At 38.0% G+C, this 27,344-nt stretch overlaps 1 protein-coding gene and 1 pseudogene across 2 annotated transcripts; both read right to left on the reverse strand.

Moving 5' to 3' along the window:
- Positions 1 to 419: 419 nt before the first annotated feature.
- Positions 420 to 14,708, reverse strand: LOC309648325 (centrosomal protein of 78 kDa-like; annotated as a pseudogene). Its single transcript, XR_014268440.1, has 4 exons — positions 14,636 to 14,708; positions 3,432 to 3,546; positions 2,437 to 2,608; positions 420 to 1,522 (listed from the first exon to the last, which is right to left on the reverse strand). The product of XR_014268440.1 is annotated as a centrosomal protein of 78 kDa-like (transcript).
- Positions 9,589 to 26,278, reverse strand: LOC309665099 (centrosomal protein of 78 kDa-like). The gene is made up of 4 exons (XM_082471236.1): positions 26,175 to 26,278; positions 17,406 to 17,541; positions 16,177 to 16,215; positions 9,589 to 14,766 (listed from the first exon to the last, which is right to left on the reverse strand). The coding sequence occupies exons 1-4, from the start codon at positions 26,275 to 26,277 to the stop codon at positions 14,709 to 14,711; spliced, it is 336 nt and encodes a 111-aa protein (XP_082327362.1). The 5' UTR covers position 26,278; the 3' UTR covers positions 9,589 to 14,708.
- Positions 26,279 to 27,344: the final 1,066 nt, after the last annotated feature.

The following is a 27,344-nucleotide window of genomic DNA, read 5'->3' on the forward strand; positions in this document are numbered from 1 at the left end:
CAGCAGTAATTAACACACACTGTAATTCAACTATACGTCAATAAAAAATACAATTTAAAAAAATTGCCATAAAAATCATCACATAAGGGGGACTTCCCTGGTGGTCCAGTGGTTAAGACTTCGCCTTCCAATGGAGGGGGTGAGAGTTTGACCCCTGGTCGGGGAGCTAAGATCCCACATGCCTTGTGGCCATAAACCAAAATATAAACCAGAAGCAATACTGTAACAAATGCAATGAACACTTTAAAAATGGTCAACATCAAAAAACATCTTTAAAGAAAATAATCACATAAATCAGAAACAAATGAAACATAATAAAGTCCGTACATTTAAAAAAAAAAAGAGACTGGGTTCGGGTCAAATCGCAGCTTACCACTTACTTATAATTCTTGGCAATTCACATAATGTCTCCTCCAACTCCTCATCTATAAAATGGGGATGGTAATAGTTCCCAATCTCATAGCGTTGCTGTAATCCATAAACACGGTTAAGTGCCTTGGTAAATGTTTGAGGCTCTCTGGTTATTGTGAACTAAAATACGTCAATGGCTTCTGGCCATGTGATTTATAATAGTTTGACATTTAACCAAATGGTAAAACTATTCCATTTATTATTCCCATCTCTTTTTACCCCTTACCCTGTTTTGTTGTTTATGTTTTCTCCCACCACAGAGTGCTAGTTCCAGGAGAGTAAAGGCTTTATTTTGTTCACTGCTGAAAGCAATGGCACCCAGAAAAGTACCGTACATATGAAGCCCTCAGAAAACACTAGCTGAATGAATGGTGCAAAGTGTCACAAGGAAAAATACACCAGAACTTTCATTATAATAAAAAAGTATAGATAAATCTTTCTCTAATGGCTTCCAGTCAAGTAATTGAAAACACCATATGCTATAATAAAAACATAAGTAGTTTATTAAAATTTGAAGGCAAAAACATAATTTTAAAAGATTTAGTCCTATGTTAGGCGTGATAGAGTATGGATGCTTTCTTAAAATTCACAATCAGATCCTAGAGTATCACTTTCAGAATGTTCTAGTAGACTGAGTTTACTTTTAGTTGTCTTTGATGAAACAGTCTCTATTCTACTCTCTTTCTTAACAGAAATGTGTTTTTTCAAAGACTCACTTTTAATTGCTTTATTAACCAAAGAATTCTTTTGCCCAATTCCTTTGCTTTTCTGCTTTACAGGTGAGTCAGAGCAGGAATGCAGGTCCTCCCCAGGTTGTTTCTGAGCAGAGTATTTTTTGGTGTATTCATCTGCTTTGCTCATTTTCTCTGAAGAAGGCCTGCTATTTCTAGATAATTCCTCTTCTTTTCTTTGACTTCCAGTTCCAGAAATGATGTCTGCTGAAGGGAGAACATGTTCTAGCAATGAAATCTTCAAAAGACTCCTGCTACTGCTCTGTGACTGGGACCCCCAGGTTGTCTTTGGAAGTTTCTAAGGCCTCCTGAGTAGAGACTGGGACATGGAAGGAGTCGAGAGGCAAAGGAAGCCCAGCATCACCTGTAATTTTCTGAAACTGGAGGGAAAGACAAAAGACAAGACAAAAATTCAGTGATGAACAAAGCCAACCATTAAAAAGTAGAGTTCAAAACGTCAATGTTATTCTGTGATCTTATTATTAACACAGTAATTGATTATTCAGAAGATTTCAGAGCCAGTTTTTTTCTAATTATATCTTGCCAAGTGATTCTCAACTTAACCTAGCTATATCCAAGGCTATGTCCGCTACACTTTCAGACTTTGGTGATTGGGGTAGTTATTACCCATTTCCTTTCCCTCACTAAAAATGAAACCCTACTCTGTAAGAAAATTCATTTCTTTTCTATCCTCCAGGCACATGTAAACAGTATATAGTTTGTGACCAGACTGTGTTCTCAAGCTGTCAGTTCCCAAGACCAGTCTGAGATTGGCTGAGGTGGGTGAAGGGGGCTCCAAGTAACGCTAGAGGAAAAGCTGACATGTTTCCCCTCCCATTCCCATGACCAGGTGAGTCACTATAATATCTTACGTATTAGCTATGTCAAGATTACTTATTTTAAAAATTCTGTCAATACGTGTACCTTCATTAGTGTTCCTTCACTGTAAGCTGCCTGCATACAAATAGAAACCTAGATAAAATATGAATAGAATAGACATTTATACAATTTAAAATTTGGAATATTTTCTGTAATGTTTTCTTTCTTCATTCAGGAGAGTTTGCTTTAACTCATAAATTTTCTAAAGAACTTCCAGTTTTCTTATGTACAACAATACAGTATCATGAAATGGGCCCACATTTACTAATCTCAGATTTGGAGAGGACTCCACAGTCCTCTAGCTCCCAAGCATGTGAACTATTAGAGACTGACCATTATTATTTTCTCTCTGACTTGGTCATTTCCTTTTTGCTAATCACTCTTAGAATCATTAAGTGCTGTCCTGTCCACTTACTTGGAGATTCTGCATTTGTACTGGGGCACTCTGCTTTGATTCTGATTCTTCTTCTTCAAGTGCCTTCTTTTCTTCTTTAGGTGGACTACTAACAGTAGAATTCATCTGGGGACGACCTAGTAAATGAAAATCTGACTGATCTATACCAGCCATTGTGGCCAGCTGCCCAAGCCTGGACCAGAGGAGGAAAGGAGAAAAGACAAAGGTTATTATAATCACATAAGAGCAGTTTAGATTTCCCCAGACCCACAATCATGAAATACTTCTAAATTCTTAAAAGCCAACATCCTACCTCAGACTACAAGCCTCTCTCTCCCCCAAATTCTCAGCCCTTTCCAGATTCATCCTCTAGGAGACATCCCACTGTCTCACTAGCAGCTTCAACAAGTACCACGCACCTCATCCACTGCCTGTCACACCTCCATTCCCACACTTCTTCACCACCTTTCCTCCAGTTTCCAAGAATGTGTTTGTTCCTTCCTTCCCAACACCAATTCATTCACTGACAAAACACCACTCCATCAACTATCAATCTCTACTTCCCTCTTTCAGCAAAATTGCTCCCGGTTGAGAACCACTGACCTATATCTTCCCTGAAGATTAATAATAATTTTTATGTCTAAGACAAAAATAACTTTAATTCAAACTTATCAAACAAGCAAAATAAATGAAAGATAGGAAAATTCTTATCCATTCCCAAATATTTTCAATGGAAACTGCCTTCAATTTAGTCTTCACAAAAAACTATACCTACTAATTACTCTGTCTACAGGTTACTCTTTTATAATGGGCTCCCCACTCTACCAAAGCAGGCTGCCCTATTTGCATTTCTTAAAAAATTTAATTCCTCATTTTAAAACGTCAACTATATTACCTATAATTACACTAAATTTGGCTAAATATGGCCACGTAAGTGATGAAAATCGCTCCAGTTCCTCAGCAAACTACCGTTATAGTCGCAAAGAGAAGAACGCCATGAAGAGAAATGAACTAACCCAGCATCTTTAAGGAGATCCAAGAAAGCATGGAACTTCTGAAAAGAATTCTCAGTGCTGCCCAAAACACCTTCATCATCCAGGACCATGCTTGTCAATGAGTGGGCATGAAGGCCTTCAGACAAAGAGAAATTTATATTACTTAACTGGGCATTTTCATGTTCCAGCTATAAAAGAAGACTGAAAATGTCTGACATGCTTTTTTCTCATTGTCATCAAAAGTAGTCTTGTCTAGTTTCAAGGAACAAAACTAAAACACTCAAAATGTAATTAATCTGTAATTAACCTAACTCGCCACCAGTAAAGACAGAGACCATACCACATAATAACCAAAACCCCCAGGCACCCAACAAAGTTTCCTATATAACACTTAGCTGGCACATAAATAAACCAAAGTTATCGTTTTTTTTTTTTTTTTTTTTTTTAATTTATTTATTTATTTTTGGCTGTGTTGGGTCTTCGTTTCTGTGTGAGGGCTTTCTCTAGTTGTGGCAAGTGGGGGCCACTCTTCATCGCGGTTCGCGGGCCTCTCACTGTTGCGGCCTCTCTTGTTGCGGAGCACAGGCTCCAGATGTGCAGGCTCAGTAGTTGTGGCTCACGGGCCTAGTTACTCCGCGGTATGTGGGATCTTCCCAGACCAGGGCTCAAACCCGTATCCCCTGCATTGGCAGGCAGACTCTCAACCACTGCACCACCAGGGAAGCCCCAAACTTATCGTTTTATTAATGATCTTTCACAAAAGATCACATTTCTAACTGGTTAAATTCATAATGGAGCCTCATTCCACATTAGAAAATTACCTGCTTTAAGTTTCCCTTAAATTAGAAAGTGAATTATAGAATCTGATTTGAACAAAACATATTACAACTCTGCTGAATGTTAAGAATTAGCTATAGTGAGCAAATTGTCTAATGCTTACGTTTAAAAGTCCTAAATCATACCCAACCCAATTTATTAAATGTACGATCACCAATATTTTCTTTGGCTTCTTGAAAATATTCACTCCCATGCACTCTTCCCCCTCCGCTAATCACCTATGCACTTAAAACCCCTATAAGCTCAACTCTAGTATTTCTCAGAAAGGCCGTTATGTTCATGATGCCCCTTTTGCCTTATATAAGCAGGTGCTCAACACTTATTGAATGAGTGTCCGCCAATCCAATGGATGCACTTTGAAAAATTCCTCCCTACGTTCAACCTATGATAAAGTATATTTAGATGGAACTTTTTAGATTATGCCCTGCTTTCATGCACATTACCTAATGTAATTCTTATAGTATATATTTTTATCTTGCATTGCATTCGTACAAGTTTTCCAATATCTTAAATTTATTTAAATGATTCACTTTCCTAATTCATTGCCAGGAGAGTCTCATCATGTCTTTTATGCTACTATATATACAGTATATGCACAAAAAGTGCTTTCTTGAATCAAAGAATCATGAACAGAAAATAAGCCAGTGTCATATGAAAGCATACACACACACACACACACACACACAGACAAAATGAGATTTTCACATTTTTAAAAACATGCTTTCTGGAATATAGATCGTATGATCACTAAATACCAGTAAATGCAAAAGTCCATATGATACAACCAATTTGCAACATATTACAGTCTTAAAGTTTACAAACTATGTGTGTATGGCTTAAAATCAAATCAAAATAAAACGAAAACACTCTCAAAAGTATTAGAAATTGTTTGCCTCATTGACTCATTTATCAGCCTTAAGTCTTATTACTCTCTCCTCCTTTAACTGCTTTAGGCACTCCTCCAGTTTTTCCTAAACAAACAGAGTAAATATTATAACTAATTCGTAGTATAATATCCAAAAGCCTTTCCAGCTATAGGACTCATCAGGATTTAGGGGCAGAGCCAGAAGTGAACTCAGGTTTTAGTCTGCTACTGGTAATATCATACCATGCTAGTGAAATGAATTATCAAAATCTATCAAATTAGCATAGTAAAGATTTATTTAAATTCCACTTTTTCCAACATAAATTTGTGGCAGCCCACCATAAAAGGCATATGCGTATAACATAGCAAGTCAGAAATAAATAGTTAAGACCAAGAAAGAAAACTTCTATTTTTATTTGTGGGTCTCTTTATAGTAGGAAGTCCTATTAATGAACATGCTTAATATACGTGAATTGCATAATTGCAGATTCAAAAGCATTTTTTTAAAAAGTAATCACTTTTAAAGCAATTTACAGTCAAGCACTGTTCCTGGAGTTCCCTGGGCATTAAATAATCTAATCATCAAAACCCTAAGAGGGGGGCTTCCCTGGTGGCGCAGTGGTTAAGAATCCGCCTGCCAGTGCAAGGGACACGGGTTCGAGCCCTGGTCCGGGAAGATCCCACGTGCCGCGGAGCAACCAAGCCTGTGCGCCACGACCACTGAGCCTACGCTCTAGAGCCACCGTGTCACAACCACTGAAGCCTGCGTGCCTAGAGCCCGTGCTCCGCAACAAGAGAAACCACCGCAATGAGAAGCCCGCACACCACTAGGAAGAGTAGCCCCTGCTTGACGCAACTAGAGAAAGCCCGTGAGCAGTATCAAACACCCAGCGCAGCCAAAAATAAATAAATAAAATAATTTATTTTTAAAAAAACCCTACGAGGAAAGAACAATCACTAACTCCATGTTATTTTACAGATGAGGGAAACAGAGGCAGAGTAGAGTAAGTACAGCAGCACAGCCAAGGTGACACCACTAAGTAGCAGAGCCACACTGTGGACTCAGGAAGCTGGATGCCATTCCTGTTCACGGAGGTGGTAGTCTTCCCACTCACCAAGGTCAATCAAATAAAATGAACACTGATAAACTCTCTTAGGAGTTTTAGGAACTAAGACACTTCGGTCCTTGAAGTGGGGGCACTGCTTGCAATAGGCAGAATTCTAACAGAGCCCCTAAGACTCCTACTTACTGAAGTACACAAACCTTCCACTTAAACAATCAAACCCTAAATCTGGGTGCTGTAGTGAAGGGATTTTGCAGACGGAATTAAGATTCAAAATCAGTTGATTTTTTAAGATAGGGAGATTATTCCAGGTGGATGTGACCTACTCGGGCACCCCATGAAAAGGACTTGAACTCTTCCTGAATTGAAGTGCAAAAGGGACAAGAGGGAGACTCTCCATTGCTGGCTCTGAAGAAGTCCAATGCTGCGGCAGGGAAGGCAAGCGAGAGGCCTCTAGGAGCTGAGACCGTCCCCCGACTGACAGCCAGCAAGGAAATGGGGACCTCTGTCCTGCAACTGCAGAATCTGAATTATGCCAACAAGCCGAAGAAGCTTGGAGGCATTCTTTCCCAGAGCCTCTGGATGCTAACACAGCCAGACTGACATCTTGATTTCAGCTCTGTGACCCACACAAACTATGGTGAACATCCAACGTTTGGGGCTCAATGTTTACACTTAAATTTCACGTGCTTTAACACTCTCAGGAGGGAACCCACATGTTCCCGTGTGTATCTGAGCAGGAAACCCAGTCACGCTGTGCCTGGACTTCTGACCTGCAGAACTGTGAGCTAGTCAAATAGGTATTGTTTTCAGTCAGTGACAGTGTAGTAAAAGAATTAATATTCTACTCAACCTCCAGGTTCGTGGACAAAATAAATGACTGTCATTGTTTCGGGCCACTGTTTCGGGGTGGTTTCTTATGCAGCGATAAACAGTCAGAATACCTATACTTATGAAAACAGTAAGGTATATTTATACATTTGAACTGCTTTGAACAATCACTTAAAGAATGAGGAACTCTATTATATGCCATCATTGGGAGAGGAACTGGTATCACTTTCTGGAGAGTACCTTTTGGTACCTAACAACAATCCTACATCAGGAGTTTACCCTAAGAAAATCAAAGATGTGGGCAAAGATTTATCTACCAACATGATGTCATAAGAGTGTTTATAACCAAACCCTAGAAGAAAGCTAAGAGCCTCCAAATTGGGATTGGTTTCAATAAAAATAGCTCACCGTATGAAGGAATGCGCTGTGAAGCCACTAAGAAAAGAATGACAACACGTCTCAACCAGAGTTAATGAACGGGCTTCAGGAGTTCTACATTCAAAATATATCTGTGCGTTTCTCCTGGGAGATGATGCATAAGCTTAATCAAATTCTCTGATGTAGAAGAGTATTTAGTGACATGGCAAAATATTTTTGATACTTTTTTAAGACAAAAGAGCAGATTAGGTAGGTGTGTGTACATGCAGAGGTGGCTTTTATTTCCTTCAATAAGTTGTTCACTGTTTTCAAAGATTTGCTCAATGAACATATATTTTTATATTCAGAACATGTTTAAAATATTGAGAGCCTAAGAACTTCAAATTCTTTAATGTTTCATTACTAAAGCCAGTCAAGTTTTCAATGGGAAAAAAGGGAAAAAAATTGCAAAATTCCTCTACTTTTAACATAATGGTTTAATCAATCTTCTAAAACTGATTTCAAAGAAATTCTAAACAAATAAGCAAACAAACAAAAAACCCTCACCACAGTCAGAGGAAAGTAGACTAAAATTCCTGACTGGTTCTAAATAGCACATCAAAGTGCAATTACATGAAATAGTTTCTCCCTCTAATGGAGGGAATTAGAACACAGTGTGAAATTTTTGTGAAAAAGTGTACCCCTCTCCTACAAAGTATTAATAATTCATGTCCCTTACGTGGAAATATGGAACCAAAAAAGTTAGAAAGTAAAATTGCTTGATATTCTATTACTTAAGTAAGACTAATGATAAGGCTTGGGAATAATTTTCCTTCCTGTCATCTGCTCTCCTTCCTCCCTTCTGTACACTGGCTAGGGTGATTTTTCTGGGACAAAGCTCCCATCATATTGGATATCAAATTTTATGCTCAACTTTTCTCCACTTAACATTGAAATCAATCATTTCTCATATAATCAGGGGATTCATAACCTTGATTTTTTTTTTGTGGGCTACCAAATATTGCACCGAGTGGGTTTACTGGTTAACCATTTTACACATTTAAATTCTTGCCAACTTTTCAATATCATAAGACAAAATAACCGTTTTTATGCATGAAGGCTTTTTTTCCATATTGAGAATAACATTCTTACAATAAATCCATAAAAATGAGTTTGAGATCAAAGCAAATGAATATTTTTAAGGCTCTGAGGTACCTATCTCCAAACCGCTTTCCAAAAGATTTCTGAGATTTTATACTGCCATCAGCGATGTATCACTTGGTATATAACCTCTACTATAACTGTTGGCTTACTTCCTCACCTAGAGTGCAAGTTATTTGAAGATAGGGGGTGTATTTTATTAAGTGTTTATCCCCAGCACCTGTGCCTAGCACAACGTAGACGGTCAATAAATAATTGCTTGATAAGGAAAATCCCTGCCAATACAAGATGTACGTGTGTGAAAAACAGACTGTGTGTTTTTCTCTAACTGGATAGATGAAAACTTGTCATCTTCTTTAATGTGCAAGTTTTTGGCTTATAATTAGTAATTAAATTTCTCTTTTATATTATATTGTAAAAATTCAGATTCTCTGAGGCAAATGGGCCTGGCACTACCCATTAGCTATATAACCTTGGACAAGTTCTATAACTCTAGGCCTCAACTTCCTCATCTATAAAATGGAGATAAGCTCCCATATCACAGAGCTCTTGTGAGGATTACATGAGTTAAACCACATATAAAATTAGAAGAGTGCTTGGTACACAGCATATGTTCAATTAATGCTGAATGAATGAACATGTGAACGCAAGCAGTAGTGAAGGGCTTAAAATGAAATAGTCTCATCCCACTCCCACATCCAGCACTCAAGAAGCGACCGATTCTGTACACAGGTTTTTAATTGTAAAATACGATATGTGTACTGAGAAGTGCACAGGACAAAACTGTCAATGTGACAAATCAAAAGAGAATACTTACATAACCACTACTCGAATCTGAAAGTATTGATACTTGTCAGCATCTCAAAAACCCCCCATATCGTTTTCTCATCACAAGCTCCTTCCCTCTTCCCGGTTAAACACCATCCTCATTTCTGAAAATCATTTCCTTTAACCTGCATGCATCCCTAACAAAAGAGTTTAGTTTTGTCAACATCTAACTTTATGTAGAGGATCATAGTATATGAAGTCTTTTCTATCTTATTTCTTTCACTCAACATTGGTTTAACAGATTCATCCACATTGCAGCCTGTAGCTCTAGTTCATTCAGTTTTATTGCTTGATAGTTTTCCCACTGTATGAATACACATAATTTATTTAATTTTTGACTCTTAATGGACATTTGGGTTGTTTTCCGTTTGTGCTAATGCAAATCATGGACAGGAATGCTGCTGTACCGGTTATTCTGGTGCATTTACACAGGGCGGGGGTGAGGGCTGCTGGGTCACAGGCTATTTATATACCTTCAGTTGATGGAGAGTGCTAAATGCTTTCCAAAGTAGTTGTGTCGATTTATACTCCAGTATAAGCAGGGTAGAAGATTCCCATAGTACTCCAGGTTTACAATACCTGATACTACCAGACTTTATTTATGTATTTGTCAATCTGATTGGCATGTAGTTTCATTGGTTTTGACTCACTTTTCTCTTATTACTTAATGAAGTCGTATACTTTTCTGTGTTTACTGGCTGTTTGGATTTCCTTTTTTATGGGGTTGACGTCAACTATTGTTATTTTTTATTCTTATTTTTTTAATTATTATTTATTTATTTTTGGCTGTGTTGGGTCTTCGTTGCTGCGTGTAGGCTTTCTCTAGTTGTGGCGACGGGGGGCTACACTTCATTCCAGTGGCTTCTCTTGTCGTGGAGCACAGGATCTAGGCACGCGGGCTTCAGTAGCTGTGGCACGTGGGCTCAGTAGTTGTGGCTCGCAGGCTCTAGAGCGCAGGCTCCGTAGTTGTGGTGCACGGGCTTCATTGCTCCGCGGCATGTGGGATCTTCCTGGAGCAGGGCTCGAACCTGTGTCCCCTGCCTTGGCAGGCAGATTCTTAACCACTGCGCCACCAGGGAGGTCCAACTATTGTTATTTTGAATTCTTCTCCATTTCCAAGTAATACTCTTACATGACTATTTTCTGACTAAATTTGAGTCATTATCTGTTCACTTTCTGATTTACTAAGTAAGGGTTTAGTTCCTTTACACTCTTTCCTTTGTCCACACTGCTCAGTAAAGTTATGTCATCATTAGTTATTCCACTGCTCATGATCTCTTTGACTTGTAGTGATATACTTAAAAACCTACATTGTTGATCCACTATAAACTCTCTCAACGTCACGCTTTGTAAAATGAGGACATTCATACCATCTTCCCTTTTTTCTACCTCCTGTCTACCTTCCAAACCTAGCTTTTACGTTGTCAAAGTTGAAATTTATATTCTGTTCTATGTGCAGTTAAGTCTTCTGTCATTTGAGAGTCAGTAGGGAGTAAGGTTTAAGAGAACAGGCAGAGAGCCTAAACTCAAAGCCTCGATCCAACCCTAAATTTGGTACAGCCTGGGCAAGTTCCTTCCCTGTCTTAGCATCCTTTTCTCAAAAGTGGGAATGATATTAGCACCAACCTCATAAGGCTATTCAGAGGATTAAATGAGTTAATATATGCAAAACACTTAGAGCCTAACATATACTAAGTACATACTAGTACACAATACATTTCAGTACATACCAAGTTAATACTAATACATACTAAGTATAGTTTAGGTTAGTTATTTCTTATTACATGCAAGTTGACAATAAAAGCTGCAAACCAAGACAGTATTGCCATTATTACAATTAAATTAATATTGCCCACTGCAGATGTACTGTGTCTCTGTGTATAGACTACACCTCGTTCCATACTGTGTCAGTGTCACTGCCCTTGTGCAGGGTGACCACATACCCCAAGCCGCCTTGGGCTGTTCCAGTTTATACCTGTTGTCCTGATGTTACAGCATTAGAGCGCCTCCTTACACTATTGAAGTGTAAGGAGTTTGGACAAGTTCTGGTTTGGACAACAAATTAGATAGGTGGTCATTACCCCTGTGTGTCACTGAAAACGGGGGCATCTATAGTGTCAAGTTTAAGTGGATTCTTCTCTTCCTCACCAATAGTAGGTGAAAAATCAACCATAGTTTAGTTTGCTTCATGTTTATGTCAGTATAGCCTTTTCTCCTCTGGACTTCAAGTTCCTTCTCCTCTTCCTCTCCCTCCTCCCTTCCAACAGTGCCTAATACCTAGTAAGTACAATATGCCTCAAGGTGTTTCTAAGCTCTCAATCACACAATCAATAGAAGCCTCTCCAATCTAGACTAGCTGCTCTCTGCACTGAATTCCCTATTACCTTCTTTCTTGGTTTATTGCCTCATTTTGCTGGATTATTTCTATAAATAGCTTAAGGTGTAGCACAGGAGGTAAATTTTTCAAATTTCTTTGTGTACAAAATATCTCATTCAGCCTCCACTTATGACTGATAGTTTGGCTGGATACAAAACCCTAGGGTGAAAATTATGTGCTGGAAAAATTTGGAGGTATCTTTCTAATACCTTCCAGCATCCATGGTGCTGATGACTACTATGATAAAGTCAGATTTTAACTTTTTTTTTTTAGGTGACCAGTATTTTTCTCTCTGGAATGGATGTATCCTCTCAGTATTTTATTCTATTTTTCTTTTAATTAATTAATTTATTTATTTTTGGCTGCATTGGGTATTCATTGCTGCGCGGGCTTTCTCTAGTTGCAGTGAACGGGGGCTACTCTTCGTTGCGGTGCACGGGCTTCTCATTGCAGTGGCTTCTTCCGTTGCAGAGCACAGGCTCTAGGCGTGCAGGCTTCAGTAGTTGTGGCATGTGGGCACAGTAGTTGTGGCACATGGGCTTAGTTGTTCCACGGCATGTGGGATCTTCCCGGACCAGGAATGGAACCCATGTCCCCTGCGTTGGCAGGCAGATTCTTAACCACTGTGCCACCAGGGAATCCCAATCTATTTTAATTTATTTTTTCAGTATTTTAAAATTTCACAATGAAGGGTGCCTAGGTATGAGTCTATTCTTGTTCATCTTGCTCAAAACGTGAGTAACTATTTTCAATCTGAGGCCTGATGTCTACTTTCAGCTATGGGGAATTTTGTTGCCCTTTGACAGCTTCCCTCCATTTTTTGTCTGGGTCTGGAGTTTCTAATAGTAACATGTTGGATCTCCCAGATACAGCCTCTCTAACATATTGCTATCACATTTTCCATGTGTCGTTCTTTTTTATATAGTGAGAAATTTTTTAAATTCCTACTGAATTTATTTCAGCAACCATATTTTCATTTGCAAGACACCTCTCTTGCTTTCTGACCATTCTCTTTTTAATTAACACCCTAGTCTTATTTTATAGTTGCTAGCTCTTTTTAAACCTCTCTCAGGATACTAATTAGGGTTTTTTGCTTAAATTATTTTGTTCCCTAAATTGTCCCCGGTCCTACCAGGATATGTTTTCACTCTTTTTCCCCCTCTCTCATGTTGTAAGCTTTACTCAACTATCAGGCAAATGACAGTTATTTTCTATTTAAGAATGAGTGCAGAAAGCTCCCTGAAGTCAACGATTGATTGGCTTCTTATGCAGGAAGAAGTGGGGAGTGACTGTAATAGGATCCCCCCCAAACACTCTTTTCTAGGGTGTAAAAACTCACACTAGCTGCCCTAGTTCTCCACAGTTTCACTGTTTTCAAAATGAAATCATCTCATTTCAGGAGTGTGAGGGCGGGGCTGGGAGTCCACTCCTCCAAACACAACCCTTCAATGAGCTCCCCGATTTCAGTCACACTTTTAACTAACTCCACCCTCTCTCCTACATGCGCACCTGAGCATGAAGCTACTTCTGCAGGTGGGGTCAGAATCCTCCTCAGTTGCAGGTGGTCCCTGTGCATATTCTAGGTGATGCTTTTCCTCTGTTCTACTGCTTCAGTTTCACACTCTTCCACTTGTCTTCCGCCTTTCAAAACTATGTTGAAATCTCTTGACTGTTGTTGGCTTATGTACTTGAACACTTTGATACCATCCTTGTAGTGTCTTGTCAAAACGGAGAAGAGCTGCAAGGGTTCTCAGTGCATTCTGAATCTGCTATTCTGTGATCCCAGTGTTTAAAGGTCTTGGTCTTCCCCAGTCTATCACTGCTTTTAGAAATACAATCTCCTGTTCTACTCATGAAGGAAACGAATACAACACATCTAAAATGACAAGGAATGCGGGTTAGATGCTCTAGGGTCTTGTCGTACTCTGCAATTTACTAAGAAACCACTTACGTGCTACAAATTGTAGGTGCTCATTTATAAAACGAAAGGGGGTAACTCTACATGAACTATAGATTTCTCCTACTGTAACATTTCATAATTTTCTAAGTTTTCTTAAAATTTCTCTATATTATCATTAATTTTAATTAAAAACATAAAAATCTAACTTTCTCTTTTGAAAATCAAAGAGTAATTACCATAGTCCGACAATAAGGGGATAATTAGTTCTGAAACCTGTCAAGTTTCATGTTTCATACGAAAAGAGAATCATATTAAATAATTTAAAAAAATTAAACATGGACTTTGTAGCACAAAGACAACGTTCCCCCAAATGGTATTCCCTTATTTACTAGAAATGTTCAGCTCTGCATTAAAGTTGAAATAAAACAAATATATTATTTTTGAGGTGCAAAGGTTTCTTATGAAAATCAATTTTTCTTTTCTGTCCGTACAAACAAAAGTATGGAATCACATTAGATATCAGGTTTATGAGGGAATATAATGTAGCTTCTTGATGTTTTTTATTTTAGGAAAGGAGAATATTAACATCAAAACATTTTTCAACCTTACTTTTATTTAAAATGAGGCCATATTTTCCTCTTATAAAAAGAGAGTTCAAGTAGAACTGTCAATTTTCTCATTTGTAAAACAAGAGCACTGAATCAGCTGACTATATTCATTCAGAACTCAATTTCTTTATCTTATGATCACTAAGGTTCTCCCTAAATCGAATATCCTAAGGTTCTAAGGAAAGGAAACTATATTACTAGCGACATGATTTGATTTTTATTTCTTAGAGTTCAAATGTCCACCATTCACCTTGGTCTAAGCTTAAGGAACCATTCAAGGGGATACAATGCAGATGGGAGGAGAAAACAGAACCCTCACTCAAGCTGTGCAGTGTTGCAATCAGGCTTCCATTTGAAAAATAATCTTCTCTATAGCTTTAAAGTGATAACTTCGTACCTGCAATGCTTCTTGTTTCAAACTGATTTTCTCTGGCTCTTCCTGAACACTTTCTGAGGAATCTTCGACCTCTTCAATTTGTGAGGAGGAAGGACTCTCTACTGTCACAGTCACAGGAAATTCTGATGGACCTGAGTGTCACAAGAAGAAGATAGGAAACCACAGAGTTGTTAAACTGAAGTGCAAAGAAAGAAGACAAGATTGTATAAAAGATAACACAAGCCAGATACCAAATATACACATATTAGAGGACATTTAACAAAAGTGATCTGAGGTATCATTATTTATAAATGTCTCTCACTGCTCCTTAGTCTAAAACAGGCAATGACTAAGTAAAAGTACAGTAACTTATTTTTGCTATGTTACTGTACAGACCTCTGTTGTACATGGTTAGGATTAGTAATGGGAATTGCCCATGTTCTTAAGTTTCTTTCACAGAAGCCAAGTGAAGAGCCAAGGTAAACATTTTTTCTCAAATCAACTTTATACTGCAAATGAAAAATTTATTCTTTACCATCAGACGAAAACAGTCTGGAAGAAAATGTAGTTTTTCGGAGGAAAATACATCAGTAAAGGGACTGATGAATAATCAGAAAGTCAACGTATCTAAGCTGTGAATAACAGACGTTAGAATTTTAAAAAATAAATCACATACACATACACAACTAAAACTGACCCATCAAAAATTTCATCTTCTCATCACCCTTAAGCCAAAACTAGGGTAACAGTAATACAATTCTCCTGTCAAGCTTCACTGCCACTGCAATGTTGTTCCATAGGACATTTCCAAACATTTAAAAACTGACCTGGCCACAACCCCATAAAAGTCTACAGATCATACAGAAGTGTGCTGGGATTATATAACTACGCAGAAGACAAGTCACTAGGACATCATTTTCACAACAAGCAGCAAACCTGCAGCATAGGAAATTCCCAACAGGAGAACGAGGCGCACACCCCTCCCTCTGGGCATGCAAGGGCAGGACTGACACCCAAGGTGCTCTTCCCTCAATCTCAGCAGTGGTGCCTTTCACAGAGCAACTATGCAGTCTCCCAAGACCACTGGGAAGGAGAATCTGATACTGACAGTACTAGCTTGCCATGAGGCCATAAGCGAGGGAATGTGTGTGGCCTTGGTGAGAGAGCAGAGGTTTGGGAGATGTTGCTTTATATTGGCTTTCAGATCAGGAATTTGTACATATAGCCTGCAAACAACATTTCTTGAAAACATATGAACATTCTTGAGTATGACAGCTCCATGTGAGGGGTCAGAAATGGCACTCAAGTTCATTTCACTGGGTAACAGCTGATCTGCAGACTGCAGAACAGGCTTCCTTGTTTACAGACGTAACCACAAGGCTGCCAGTTGTGTGCGAAATCCACACAACTACACAGTTGCATTGGGAGAGCGACCAGACAAGTTTTACGTGGATTTATTTCAGAGAGGGAAATGCTTCTTGTAAGGCTCTGTCAGTTTAAAAAGCAAAAAGAATGACCACCCACCTTTCCCAATTCAACCCCTACATATCATAAATACGCACCTGACTACATACATCATGAGTCTGATGAATGGAAAGCCCCTAAAAAGATATCAACAAAATGAAGTTAGATCTTGATGTAAATACATCACCAGTTAAATCCAGTTAATACAACTATTTAGTATTATGTACAGTATCCATACAGAATTGTGTATAAAAATAAATAAGCTCAAAAGAAGGACCTGGAGGGCTCTGCTACACAGAAAACTGAACAGAATTCAGCCGACTGGCTTGGTGATAACTCTCTGAACTGCTGAGAGGCCCCTTCAGCTCCTATGTTCAGGATGGTTGAGATTTCAGTCTCACTTCTTTAAATGGTGATATTAATCGTTCTCTAATTTACCACTCTGTGTGATGAGGATGGACCTGAGATTAAGTGTCTCACCAAGAAGATAGGAAACCACAGAGTTATTAAACTCAAGTGCCAAGACTGGGGATTCAACACTACAGTTTATGCAACAGCAATTCACATTACCATTTGCAAAAAATTAGTTGGTTGTCCAACAGGGATTATAAACATCCATTTAACATGAGCTACTGAACAGATACTTTACACAGTAACTCCTTCAAGTACTATTTAAAATCAATTCTCTTTGTTTTCTTAAGCAATTGTTAACCCCCAATTTCATGAATACTACCAAGTAAGTCACTTGAAAATCATCTAGAGCAATCTATTTCACTTAGCAAGCCTAAAGCTATAATTCAACAATTTTATTTACTGTTCTATGACAAAAATTACTATGAACAGCTATCCCCTGGATAAGTAATCAGCTAAAGCTAGTTTGACTCACTAAATCTGATTTACTGAGTTAATAAGCCAGTTGATTTAGAATAGGTCTAATGCAGATTTCTCATCCATTCTGCATTAAACTACTTCCCATGCCTAAAATGTCTTTCTTCCCATTCGTACATATCCAAATTCCTACTTCTGTGCTGTAGGGCTTGGCTCAAGTACACCTGCCTTTAGTGAAACTTTTCTCACCTGCACAATTGGAGATAATTTTAGTCTCCTCATGACTCCCACGGGGTTACCTCTGTTGTGACACTTGAGAAACAACTTGAAACTCCCAATTACTTTTTGTTTTTCTTCCTTAGAGGGCTCATTAGGCAGAAGCCATGTGTGAGTTATCTTTTTTCCTCTATAGAAAGCACCAGAGACCGCCCACGTAATAGAAGTTCCAAAATAAAGAATTCTGAACGACTGAAAAAGACAGGGAATGCAAACACATTACCTGTTGCTCTTTGCACGTTCTGCAGGACGCCACGGCAGGAAACCAGACACACCAGGTGGTAGAGGTTCAGGACCATAACATTCTTTACCAGCAGAGTGTTTCCTTCCATTACTTACAGGTTTCTTTGTGGCCAATCCTATGTTTGACAAAGCACGAAAGAAGGAATCAAGATGCACCAAAGGTCTACAGAGCAACTCTCAAAAGTGTACAGTTTGAAAGGAATCAAACAGGCACTGGACAATGATGCCAAGGCCATTAAAAAAGGATCGTTTTGTAAAAAGGTTTTACATAAGCCAGCAATTTTTAAAACTATAAGTTCTCTACAGTAACAAGTTACTTTAACTAAAACAAAAGTACTGAGATGTGCAGAAATGGAAAAATAAATTTTTTAAATATCCCAAAGTATGATACATTTTATGTATCATGCAGAAACAGTCAAGTTTATTGAATCTTAGAACACCTTTGGCATTTCTGAATCTCAAGGATAGCGAAACACAGGTACACCCATGACTTCTGCCAAACAAAATCTTCAGAATTGGACCAAAATTTCAATTTAAGATGAATTTTTCTATGTAAAAACAGTAAAAGTTATAAGACTGCAAGTTGCTGGGTGGTAGGTGAGTCAATGTTACTCTCCTATAAGCCTGTCAGCCTTCACTGCTCCTTTGATTTCATATAGAAAACACACAAAAAAACAAATGAAACCCACTGGATAAAAGAGTGAAATGTGGAGACTTATCCTATATTTCAGTAGTAAAGAGGCAAGTATCTTTATATGAAATATTTGGTTGCAAAAACTAGACATACGTGTTAATATTTTATTTAGAACAAGCCATATATTAAAATTCACATTTAAATATTTAATTTGAATTTACTGAAAACAAACATCATAGGTTAAAATGGTTATTTTTATCCTTCAAGTCTACTATATTTCATGTTATTTTATTTATTTATTTTAATAGATCTTTATTGGAGTATAATTGCTTCACAATTCTGTGTTAGTTTCTGTTGCACAACAAAGCAAATCAGCCATATGCATACACATGTCCCCATGTCCCCTCCCTCTTGAGCCTCCCTCCCACCCTCCCTATCCCACCCCTCTAGGTCATCGCAAAGCACCGAGCTGATCTCCCTGTGCTATGCTGCTGCTTTCTACATTTTAGCGGCATTAGGATGGAGTGTAAAATAGAGTGTATGTGGTAATATAGGATAAATATTTCATAGAGTGTAGCTTATTGATAATCACCACATGATTCTGTGTGATTTAACATGCCTCTTAAAAATATATAGGAGCTCAGTTCTTTTTGTGCTATTTTATTTTGTTTTTTAACTTAACTACCCTCTAAAAAAAATGTCTGTATGCATGTGGTTTGTATGTGTATACCCTTCCTTTACTTTCAGAAACTAATGCAAATACATTTGTATTAAAAATTTTTTTAATTACACTTTTCGTGTTAGGAGATAAAAACAAAATTTCTAATAAAAGTTCCCATCTTTTTTAGGCATACATAATTACAATATAAATGTGACACAATTCACACCATTATCTAACCCCTATACTCACCTGGATCTAAGTATATACCCAGCTATTGATTTGGCTTACCTCTATGTCTCCAAATAACTGAGGCCAATACAAAAAATAGCCCAAGAAATAAAATTACTCTTAAAATAGCTCTATGAGCTTGTATACTTCAGTTACATTTCCACTTTGTTTAATCATGCTAAATTAAAAAAAAAATTTTTAATTGTATTCTCATTCCATGATGCCGTATTATATACCACCAGGTACTAATATTACAGAATTCCTAATATGTTTTACATATACATGTTTTATTTATATATATTTCCATTTCTAATGTTATAGCAAAAGGCAACTTGGCTATTTTAAGAATGCTTTACATATCATATAAATTTTTAATGATAATATGTAATTAGTGTGATACCACAAATCTTAACTTCCTTGTATGTACTCTTTGATTATTAAAATATCACTGTCTTGAAATAACAATTGGCAGACAAATCATAAGCTTTTTTTTTGACTTCATAAACACTCTTAACAACTTCTATTTAATACACTATTGTCCAAGCAAGTTGATTAATGGAGAATCAAAAACATACATCTTTAAGTAGAAAAAGAAAAGTTGTATTTATGAAGATGTTAACAATAGTTTATTTTAGGTTATTTCCAATTTTTCACCAATTTAAAAAATGGACCAACACAATGAAAACTGCTGAATCCAATGTTAAAAAGTATAACTATGATTCATAAAATTTAAATTTAGTATGAAAAGATAAGAATGGCAAATTATATTGAAGCTATGTGGAATTATGTTTATAGACAACAGGAAGAGAAAATAAAAATGTAAACAATGGGAGGAACCAAGATGGCAGACTAGAAGGACGTGCTCTCACTCCCTCTTGCGAGAACACCGGAATCACAACTAGCTGCCGGACGGTCATCGACAGGAAGACACTGGAACACACCAAAAAGGATACCCAGCATCCAAAGACAAAGGAGAAGCCACAATGAGACGGTAGGAGGGGCACAATCAGAGTAAAATCAAATCCCATAACTGGTGGGTGGGTGACTCACAGACTGGCGAACACTTATACCACAGAAGTCCACCCACTGGAGTGAAGGTTCTGAGCCCCACGTCGAGCTTCCCAACCTGGGGGTCCAGCAACGGGAGGAGGAATTCATAGAGAATCAGACTTTGAAGCCTAGTGGGAATTGATTGCGGGACTTCGAAGGGACTGGGGGAAACAGAGACCCCACTCTTGGAGGGGGCACACAAAATAGTGTGTGCATCGGGACCCAAGGGAAGGAGCAGTGACCCTGGGGGAGACTGGACCAGACCTACCTGCTAGTGTTGGAGGGTCTCCTGCAGAGGCAGGGGGTGGCTCTGTTTCACCGTGGGGACAGGGACGCTGGCAGTGGAAGTTCTGGGAAGTACTCCTTGGTGTGAGCCCTGCCAGAGTCTGTTATTAGCACCACTGAAGAGCCCAGGTAGGCTCCAGTGTTGGGTTGCCTCAGGCAAAATAGCCAACAGGGAGGGAACACACCCCGCCCATCAACAGTCAAGTGGATTAAAGTTTTACTGAGCTCTGACCACCACAGCAACAGTCAGCTCTACCCACCATCAGAGCCTCCCATCAAGCCTCATAGATAGCCTCAACCACCAGAGGGCAGACAGCAGAAGCAAGAAAAACTATAATCCTGCAGCCTGTGGAACAAAAACCACATTCACAGAAAGACAGACAAGATGAAAAGGCAGAGGGCTATATACCAGATGAAGGAACAAGATAAAACCCCAGAAAAACAACTCAATGAAGTGGAGATAGACAACCTTCCAGAAAAAGAATTCAGAATAATGATGGTGAAGATGATACAGGACCTCGGAATAAGAATGGAGGCAAAGATCGAGAAGATGCAAGAAATGTTTAACAAAGACCTAGAAGATTTCAAGAACAAACAGAGATGAACAATACAATAACTGAAATGAAAACTACACTAGAAGGAATCAATAGCAGAATAACTGAGGCAGAAGAACGGATAAGTGACCTGGAAGACACAATGGTGGAATTCACTGCTGTGGAACAGACTAAAGAAAAAAGAATGAAAAGAAATGAAGACAGCATAAGAGCCCTCTGGGACAACATTAAACGCAACAACATTTGCATTATAGGGGTCCCAGAAGGAGAAGAGAGAGAGAAAGAACCAGAGAAAATATTTGAATAGATTATAGTCAAAAACTTCCCTAACATGGGAAAGGAAATAGCCACCCAAGTCCAGGAAGGACAGCGAGTCCCATAGAGGATAAACCCAAGGAGAAGCACGCTGAGACACATAGTAATCAGATAGGCAAAAATTAAAGACAAAGAAAAATTGAAAGCAGCAAGGGAAAAATGACAAAAAACATACAAGGGAACTCCCATAATGTTAACAGCTGACTTCTCAGCAGAAACTCTACAAGACAGCAGGGAGTGGCATGATATACTTAAAGTGATGAAGGGGAAGAAACTATAACCAAGATTACTCTACCCAGCAAGGATCTCATTCAGATTTGATGGAGAAATCAAAAGCTTTACAGACAAGCAAAAGCTAAGAGAATTCAGCACCACCAAACCAGCTCTACAACAAATGCTCAAGGAACTTCTCTAAGTGGGAAACACAAGAGAAGAACAGGACCTACAAAAACAAACCCAAAACAATTAAGAAAACGGTCATATACATATTGATAATTACCTTAAACGTGAATGGATTAAATGCTCCAACCAAAAGACACAGGCTTGCTGAATGGATACAAAAACAAGACCCATATATATGCTGTCTACAAGAGACCCACTTCAGACCTAGGGACACATACAGACTGAAAGTGAGGGGATGGAAAAAGATAGTCCATGCAAATGGAAATCAAAAGAAAGCTGGAGTAGCTATACTCATATCAGATAAAATAGACTTTAATATAAAGAATGTTACAAGAGACAAGGAAGGACACTACATAATGACCAAGGGATCAATCCAAGAAGAAGATATAGCAATTATAAATATATATGCACCCAACATAGGAGCACCTCAATACATAAGGTAACTGCTAACAGCTATAAAAGAGGAAATCAACCGTAACACAGTAATAGTGGGGGACTTTAACACCTCATTTACACCAATGGACAGATCATCCAAAATGAAAATAAATAAGGAAACATAAGCTTTAAATGACACAATAGACCAGATGGATTTAACTGATATTTATAGGACATTCCATCCAAAAACAGCAGATTACACTTTCTTCTCAAGTGCTCATGGAACACTCTCCAGGATAGATCATATCTTGGGTCACAAATCAAGCCTAAGTAAAGTTAAGAAAATTGAAATCATATCAAGCATATTTTCTGACCACAACGCTATGAGATTAGAAATCAATTACAGGGGAAAAAACGTAAAAAACACAAACACATGGAGGCTAAACAATACGTTACTAAATAACCAAGAGATCACTGAAGAAATCAAAGAGGAAATCAAAAAATACCTAGAGACAAATGACAATGAAAACATGACGATCCAAAACCTATGGGATGCAGCAAAAGCATTTCTAAGAGGGAAGTTTATAGCTATACAAGCCTACCTAAAGAAACAAGAAAAATCTCAAGTAAACAATCTAAGCTTACACCTAAAGGAACTAAAGAAAGAAGAACAAACAAAACCCAAAGTCAGCAGAAGGAAAGAAATCATAAAGATCAGAGCAGAAATAAGTGAAATAGAAACAAAGAAAACAACAGCAGAGATCAATAAAAGTAAAAACTGGTTTTTTGAGAAGATAAACAAAATTGATAAACCATTAGCCAGACTCATCAAGAAAAAGAGGGAGAGGACTCAAATCAATAAAATTAGAAATGAAAAAGGAGAAGTTACAAAAGACACCGCAGAAATACAGAACATCCTAAGAGACTACTACAAGCAACTCTATGCCAATAAAATGGACAACCTGGAAGAAATGGACAAATTCTTAGAAAGGTATAACCTTCCAAGACTAAACCAGGAAGAAACAGAAAATATGAACAGACAAATCACAAGGAATGAAATTGAAACTGTGATTAAAAATCTTCCAACAAACAAAAGTGCAGGACCAGATGGCTTCACAGGTGAATTCTATCAAACATTTAGAGAAGGGCTAACACCTATCGTTCTCAAACTCTTCAAAAAAATTGCAGAGGAATGAACACTCCCAAACTCATTCTATGAGGCCACCATCACCCTGATACCAAAATCAGACAAAGATACTACAAAAAAAGAAAATTACAGACCAATATCACTGATGAATATAGATGCAAAAATCCTCAACAAAATACTAGCAAACAGAATGCAACAACACATTAAAAGGATCATACACCACGATCAAGTGGGATTTATCACACGGATGCAAGGATTCTTCCATATATGCAAATCAATCAATGGGATACACCATATTAATAAATTGAAGAATAAAATCCATATGATCATCTCGATAGATGCAGAAAAAGCTTTTGACAAAATTCAACACCCATTTATGATAAAAACTCTCCAGAAAGTGGGCATAGAGGGAAACTACCTCAACATAATAAAGGCCATAGTTGACAAACCCACAGCAAACATCATTCTCAATGGTGAAAAACTGAAAGCATTTCCTCTAAGATCAGGAATGAGACAAGGATGTCCACTCTCACCACTATTATTCAACATAGTTTTGGAAGTCCTAGCCACGGCAATCAGAGAAGAAAAAGAAATAAAAGGAATACAAATTGGAAAAGAAGAAGTAAAGCTGTCACTGTTTGCAGATGACATGATACTATACATAGAGAATCCTAAGGATGCCACCAGAAAACTACTAGAGCTAATCAATGAATTTGGTAAAGTTGCAGGATACAAAATTAATACACAGAAATCTCTTGCATTCCTATACACTAATGATGAAAAATCTGAAAGAGCAATTATGGAAACACTCCCATTTACCACTGCAACCAAAAGATTAAAATACCTAGGAATAAACCTACCTAAGGAGACAAAAGACCTGTATGCAGAAAACTATAAGACACTGATGAAACAAATTAAAGATGATACCACCAGATGGAGAGACATACCATGTTCTTGGATTGGAAGAATCAATATTGTGAAAATGACTATACTACCCAAAGCAATCTACAGATTCAATGCAATCCCTATCAAATTACCAATGGCATTTTTTACAGAACTAGAACAAATCATCTTAAAATTTGTATGGAGACACAAAAGACCCCGAATAGCCAAAGCAGTCTTGAGGGAAAAAAACGGAGCTGGAGGAATCAGACTCCCTGACTTCAGACTATACTACAAAGCTACAGTAATCAAGAAAATATGGTACTGGCACAAAAACAGAAACACAGATCAATGGAACAAAATACAAAGCCCAGAGATAAACCCACACACCTATGGTCAACTAATCTATGACAAAGGAGGCAAAGGTATACAATGGAGAAAAGACAGTCTCTTCAATAAGTGGTGCTGGGAAAACTGGACAGCTACATGTAAAAGAATGAAATTCGAACACTCCCTAACACCATGCACAAAAATAAACTCAAAATGGATTCGAGACCTAAATGTAAGACTGGACACTATAAAACTCTTAGAGGAAAACATAGGAAGAACACTCTTTGACATAAATCACAGCAAGATCTTTTTGGATCCACCTCCTAGAGTAATGGAAATAAAAACAAAAATAAACAAATGGCACCTAATGAAACTTCAAAGCTTTTGCACTGCAAAGGAAACCATAAACAAGACGAAAAGATGACCCTCAGCATGGGAGAAAGTATTCGCAAATGAATCAACGGACAAAGGATTAATCTCCAAAATACATAAACAGCTTATGCAGCTCAATATTAAAGAAACAAACAACCCAATCCAAAAATGGGCAGAAGACCTAAAAAGACATTTCTCCAAAGAAGACATACAGACGGCCACGAAGCACATGAAAAGATGCTCAACATCACTAATTATTAGAGAAATGCAAATCAAAACTACAATGAGGTATCCCCTCACACCAGTTAGAATGGGCATCATCAGAAAATCTACAAACAACAAATGCTGGAGAGGGTGTGGAGGAAAGGGAACCCTCTTGCACTGTTGGTGGGAATGTAAATTGATACAGCCACTATGGAGAACAGTATGGAGGTTCCTTCAAAAACTACAAATAGAATTACCAGGTGATACAGCAATCCCACTACTGGGCATATACCCAGAGAAAACCATAATTCAAAAAGACACATGAACCCCAATGTTCATTGCAACGCTATTTACAATAGCCAGGGCATGGAAGCAACCTAAATGCCCATCGAGAGATGAATGGATAAAGAAGTAGTGGTACATATATTCAATGGAATATTACTCAGCCATAAAAAGGAATGAAACTGAGTCATTTGTTGAGACACAGTTGGATCTAGAGACTGTCATACAGAGTGAAGTAAGTCAGAAAGAGAAAAACAAATATCGTATATTAACGCATATATGTGGAACCTAGAAAAATGGTACAGATGAACCGGTTTGCTGGGCTGAAGTTGAGACACAGATGTAGAGAACAAATGTATGGATACCAAGGGAGGAAAGCCGCGGGGGAGTGGGGATGGTGGTGTGCTGAATTGGGCGATTGGGATTGACATGTATACACTGATGTGTATAAAATTGATGACTAATAAGAACCTGCAGTATTAAAAAAAAAAAAGTCTTAAAAATATGTCACACTTAGTCATTCCACTTCTAGGACCTATTCTACAGAAGTAATCCCAATGGACACAGAGACGTATATACAACGTATTCACATTGTTTCTGACAGGGAAAAGCAAACTGTCTAAATCTAATTGCAAAGAATTGATTAAACTATGGGACATCAATATGATGGAATACTACATGATACATCATTAAGTGAAAGAAGCAGGAATATGAAATAGCAAGTTTACTACAATTCTATTTTTGTAATCCCTAAGCGTACAAATATATTTATAGAAAAATAAAAGACTGAAAGTGTATGCACCAAAATGAACAGTGATTATCTCTGGGTATTAAGATTATAGGTAATTGTTCTCTTGTTACTCTGTATTTTCTGTAAAGAATATATGCAACTCTTAGAGAAAGTTTAAAATTGAAATAAAAGCTATCAGTAAAATGAGGCTTTAAAAAAATCCTATCACAATAGTATCATGCCAAAAGCTAAGCATATATCATATTAAAAATTCAATATTTTCAATTTTAGAATTTACCTCTAAGCCATAAATCCTCACTAAGAGATCCTGCCAAAGCACTTGCACCCAGGTCACCAATGAGCGTGCTGCAGTTCAGAGTGATGCGCCTCAAACCAGCCATACAGTCAAGATCAGGTCTCCTGGGCTTCCCTGGTGGCGCAGTGGTTGAGAATCTGCCTGCCAATGCAGGGGACACGGGTTCGAGCCCTGGTCTGGGAAGATCCCACATGCCGTGGAGCAACTAGGCCCGTGAGCCACAATTATTGAGCCTGCGCGTCTGGAGCCTGTGCTCCGCAACAAGAGAGGCCGCGATAGTGAGAGGCCCGCACACCGCGATGAAGAGTGGCCCCCGCTTGCCACAACTAGAGAAAGCCCTCGTACAGAAACGAAGACCCAACACAGCCATAAATAAATAAATAAATAAATAAACCCCCCAAAAAAAAAAAAAGTTAAAAAAAAAAAAAAAGATCAGGTCTCCTGGAATGAAGACTCTCAGCCCAGGTTTCTTCATGCCTTCTGGTAGTCTGATACTTCAAAGATTTAATGGAATGAAATTACGGTGCTTGAATAAGGAAACAGGGTGTGCCTACTGAGTATGGCTTATTATGTCAGAGATTTACACACACACATATCAAGCATATATGCCAGGAGCATCAACCTGAGAAATTAAACAGTCACTTCTGGTTTACGAGTCCAGTGACCCAGATTCTAGTCGGTCAGTGATTAGATTCCAGCCACTGGATGGCCTGCTTTTGAACAGTTATGTAAAGTTGGACAACTCAATTACAGTCTATGAATTATTTTCCTTATCGTCTAAGTCAGGGAACTGGTTCTAAATTCTATCATTGCTGAGGCTCTAAATTTCATCATTCTGTCCTCCAATGGTCTCCAAACACCTGACTGGGCAACCCATAAGAAAACTTTTTAATATGCATCTTATTTTTTAACAAATTATATACACGAAGTTCTATACATATAATGTATGTACATTATAAACTACACAGATATTTTTTAAATGATACAAAGCTAAATAGGTTCTAATATTTTCTTTTCCTAAGGCATTATTTTATCTATTTTTAAAAAATATTTATTTATTTGTTTATTTGTTTGTTTGGTTGTGCCGGGTCTTTAGTTGCAGCATGCCGGATCTTTTAGTTGTGGCATGTGGTCTCTTAGTTACAGCAGGCA

This window comes from Balaenoptera physalus (genome assembly GCF_965194825.1).
Source record: "Balaenoptera physalus genome assembly, chromosome: 1".
Taxonomy (NCBI): domain Eukaryota; kingdom Metazoa; phylum Chordata; class Mammalia; order Artiodactyla; family Balaenopteridae; genus Balaenoptera; species Balaenoptera physalus.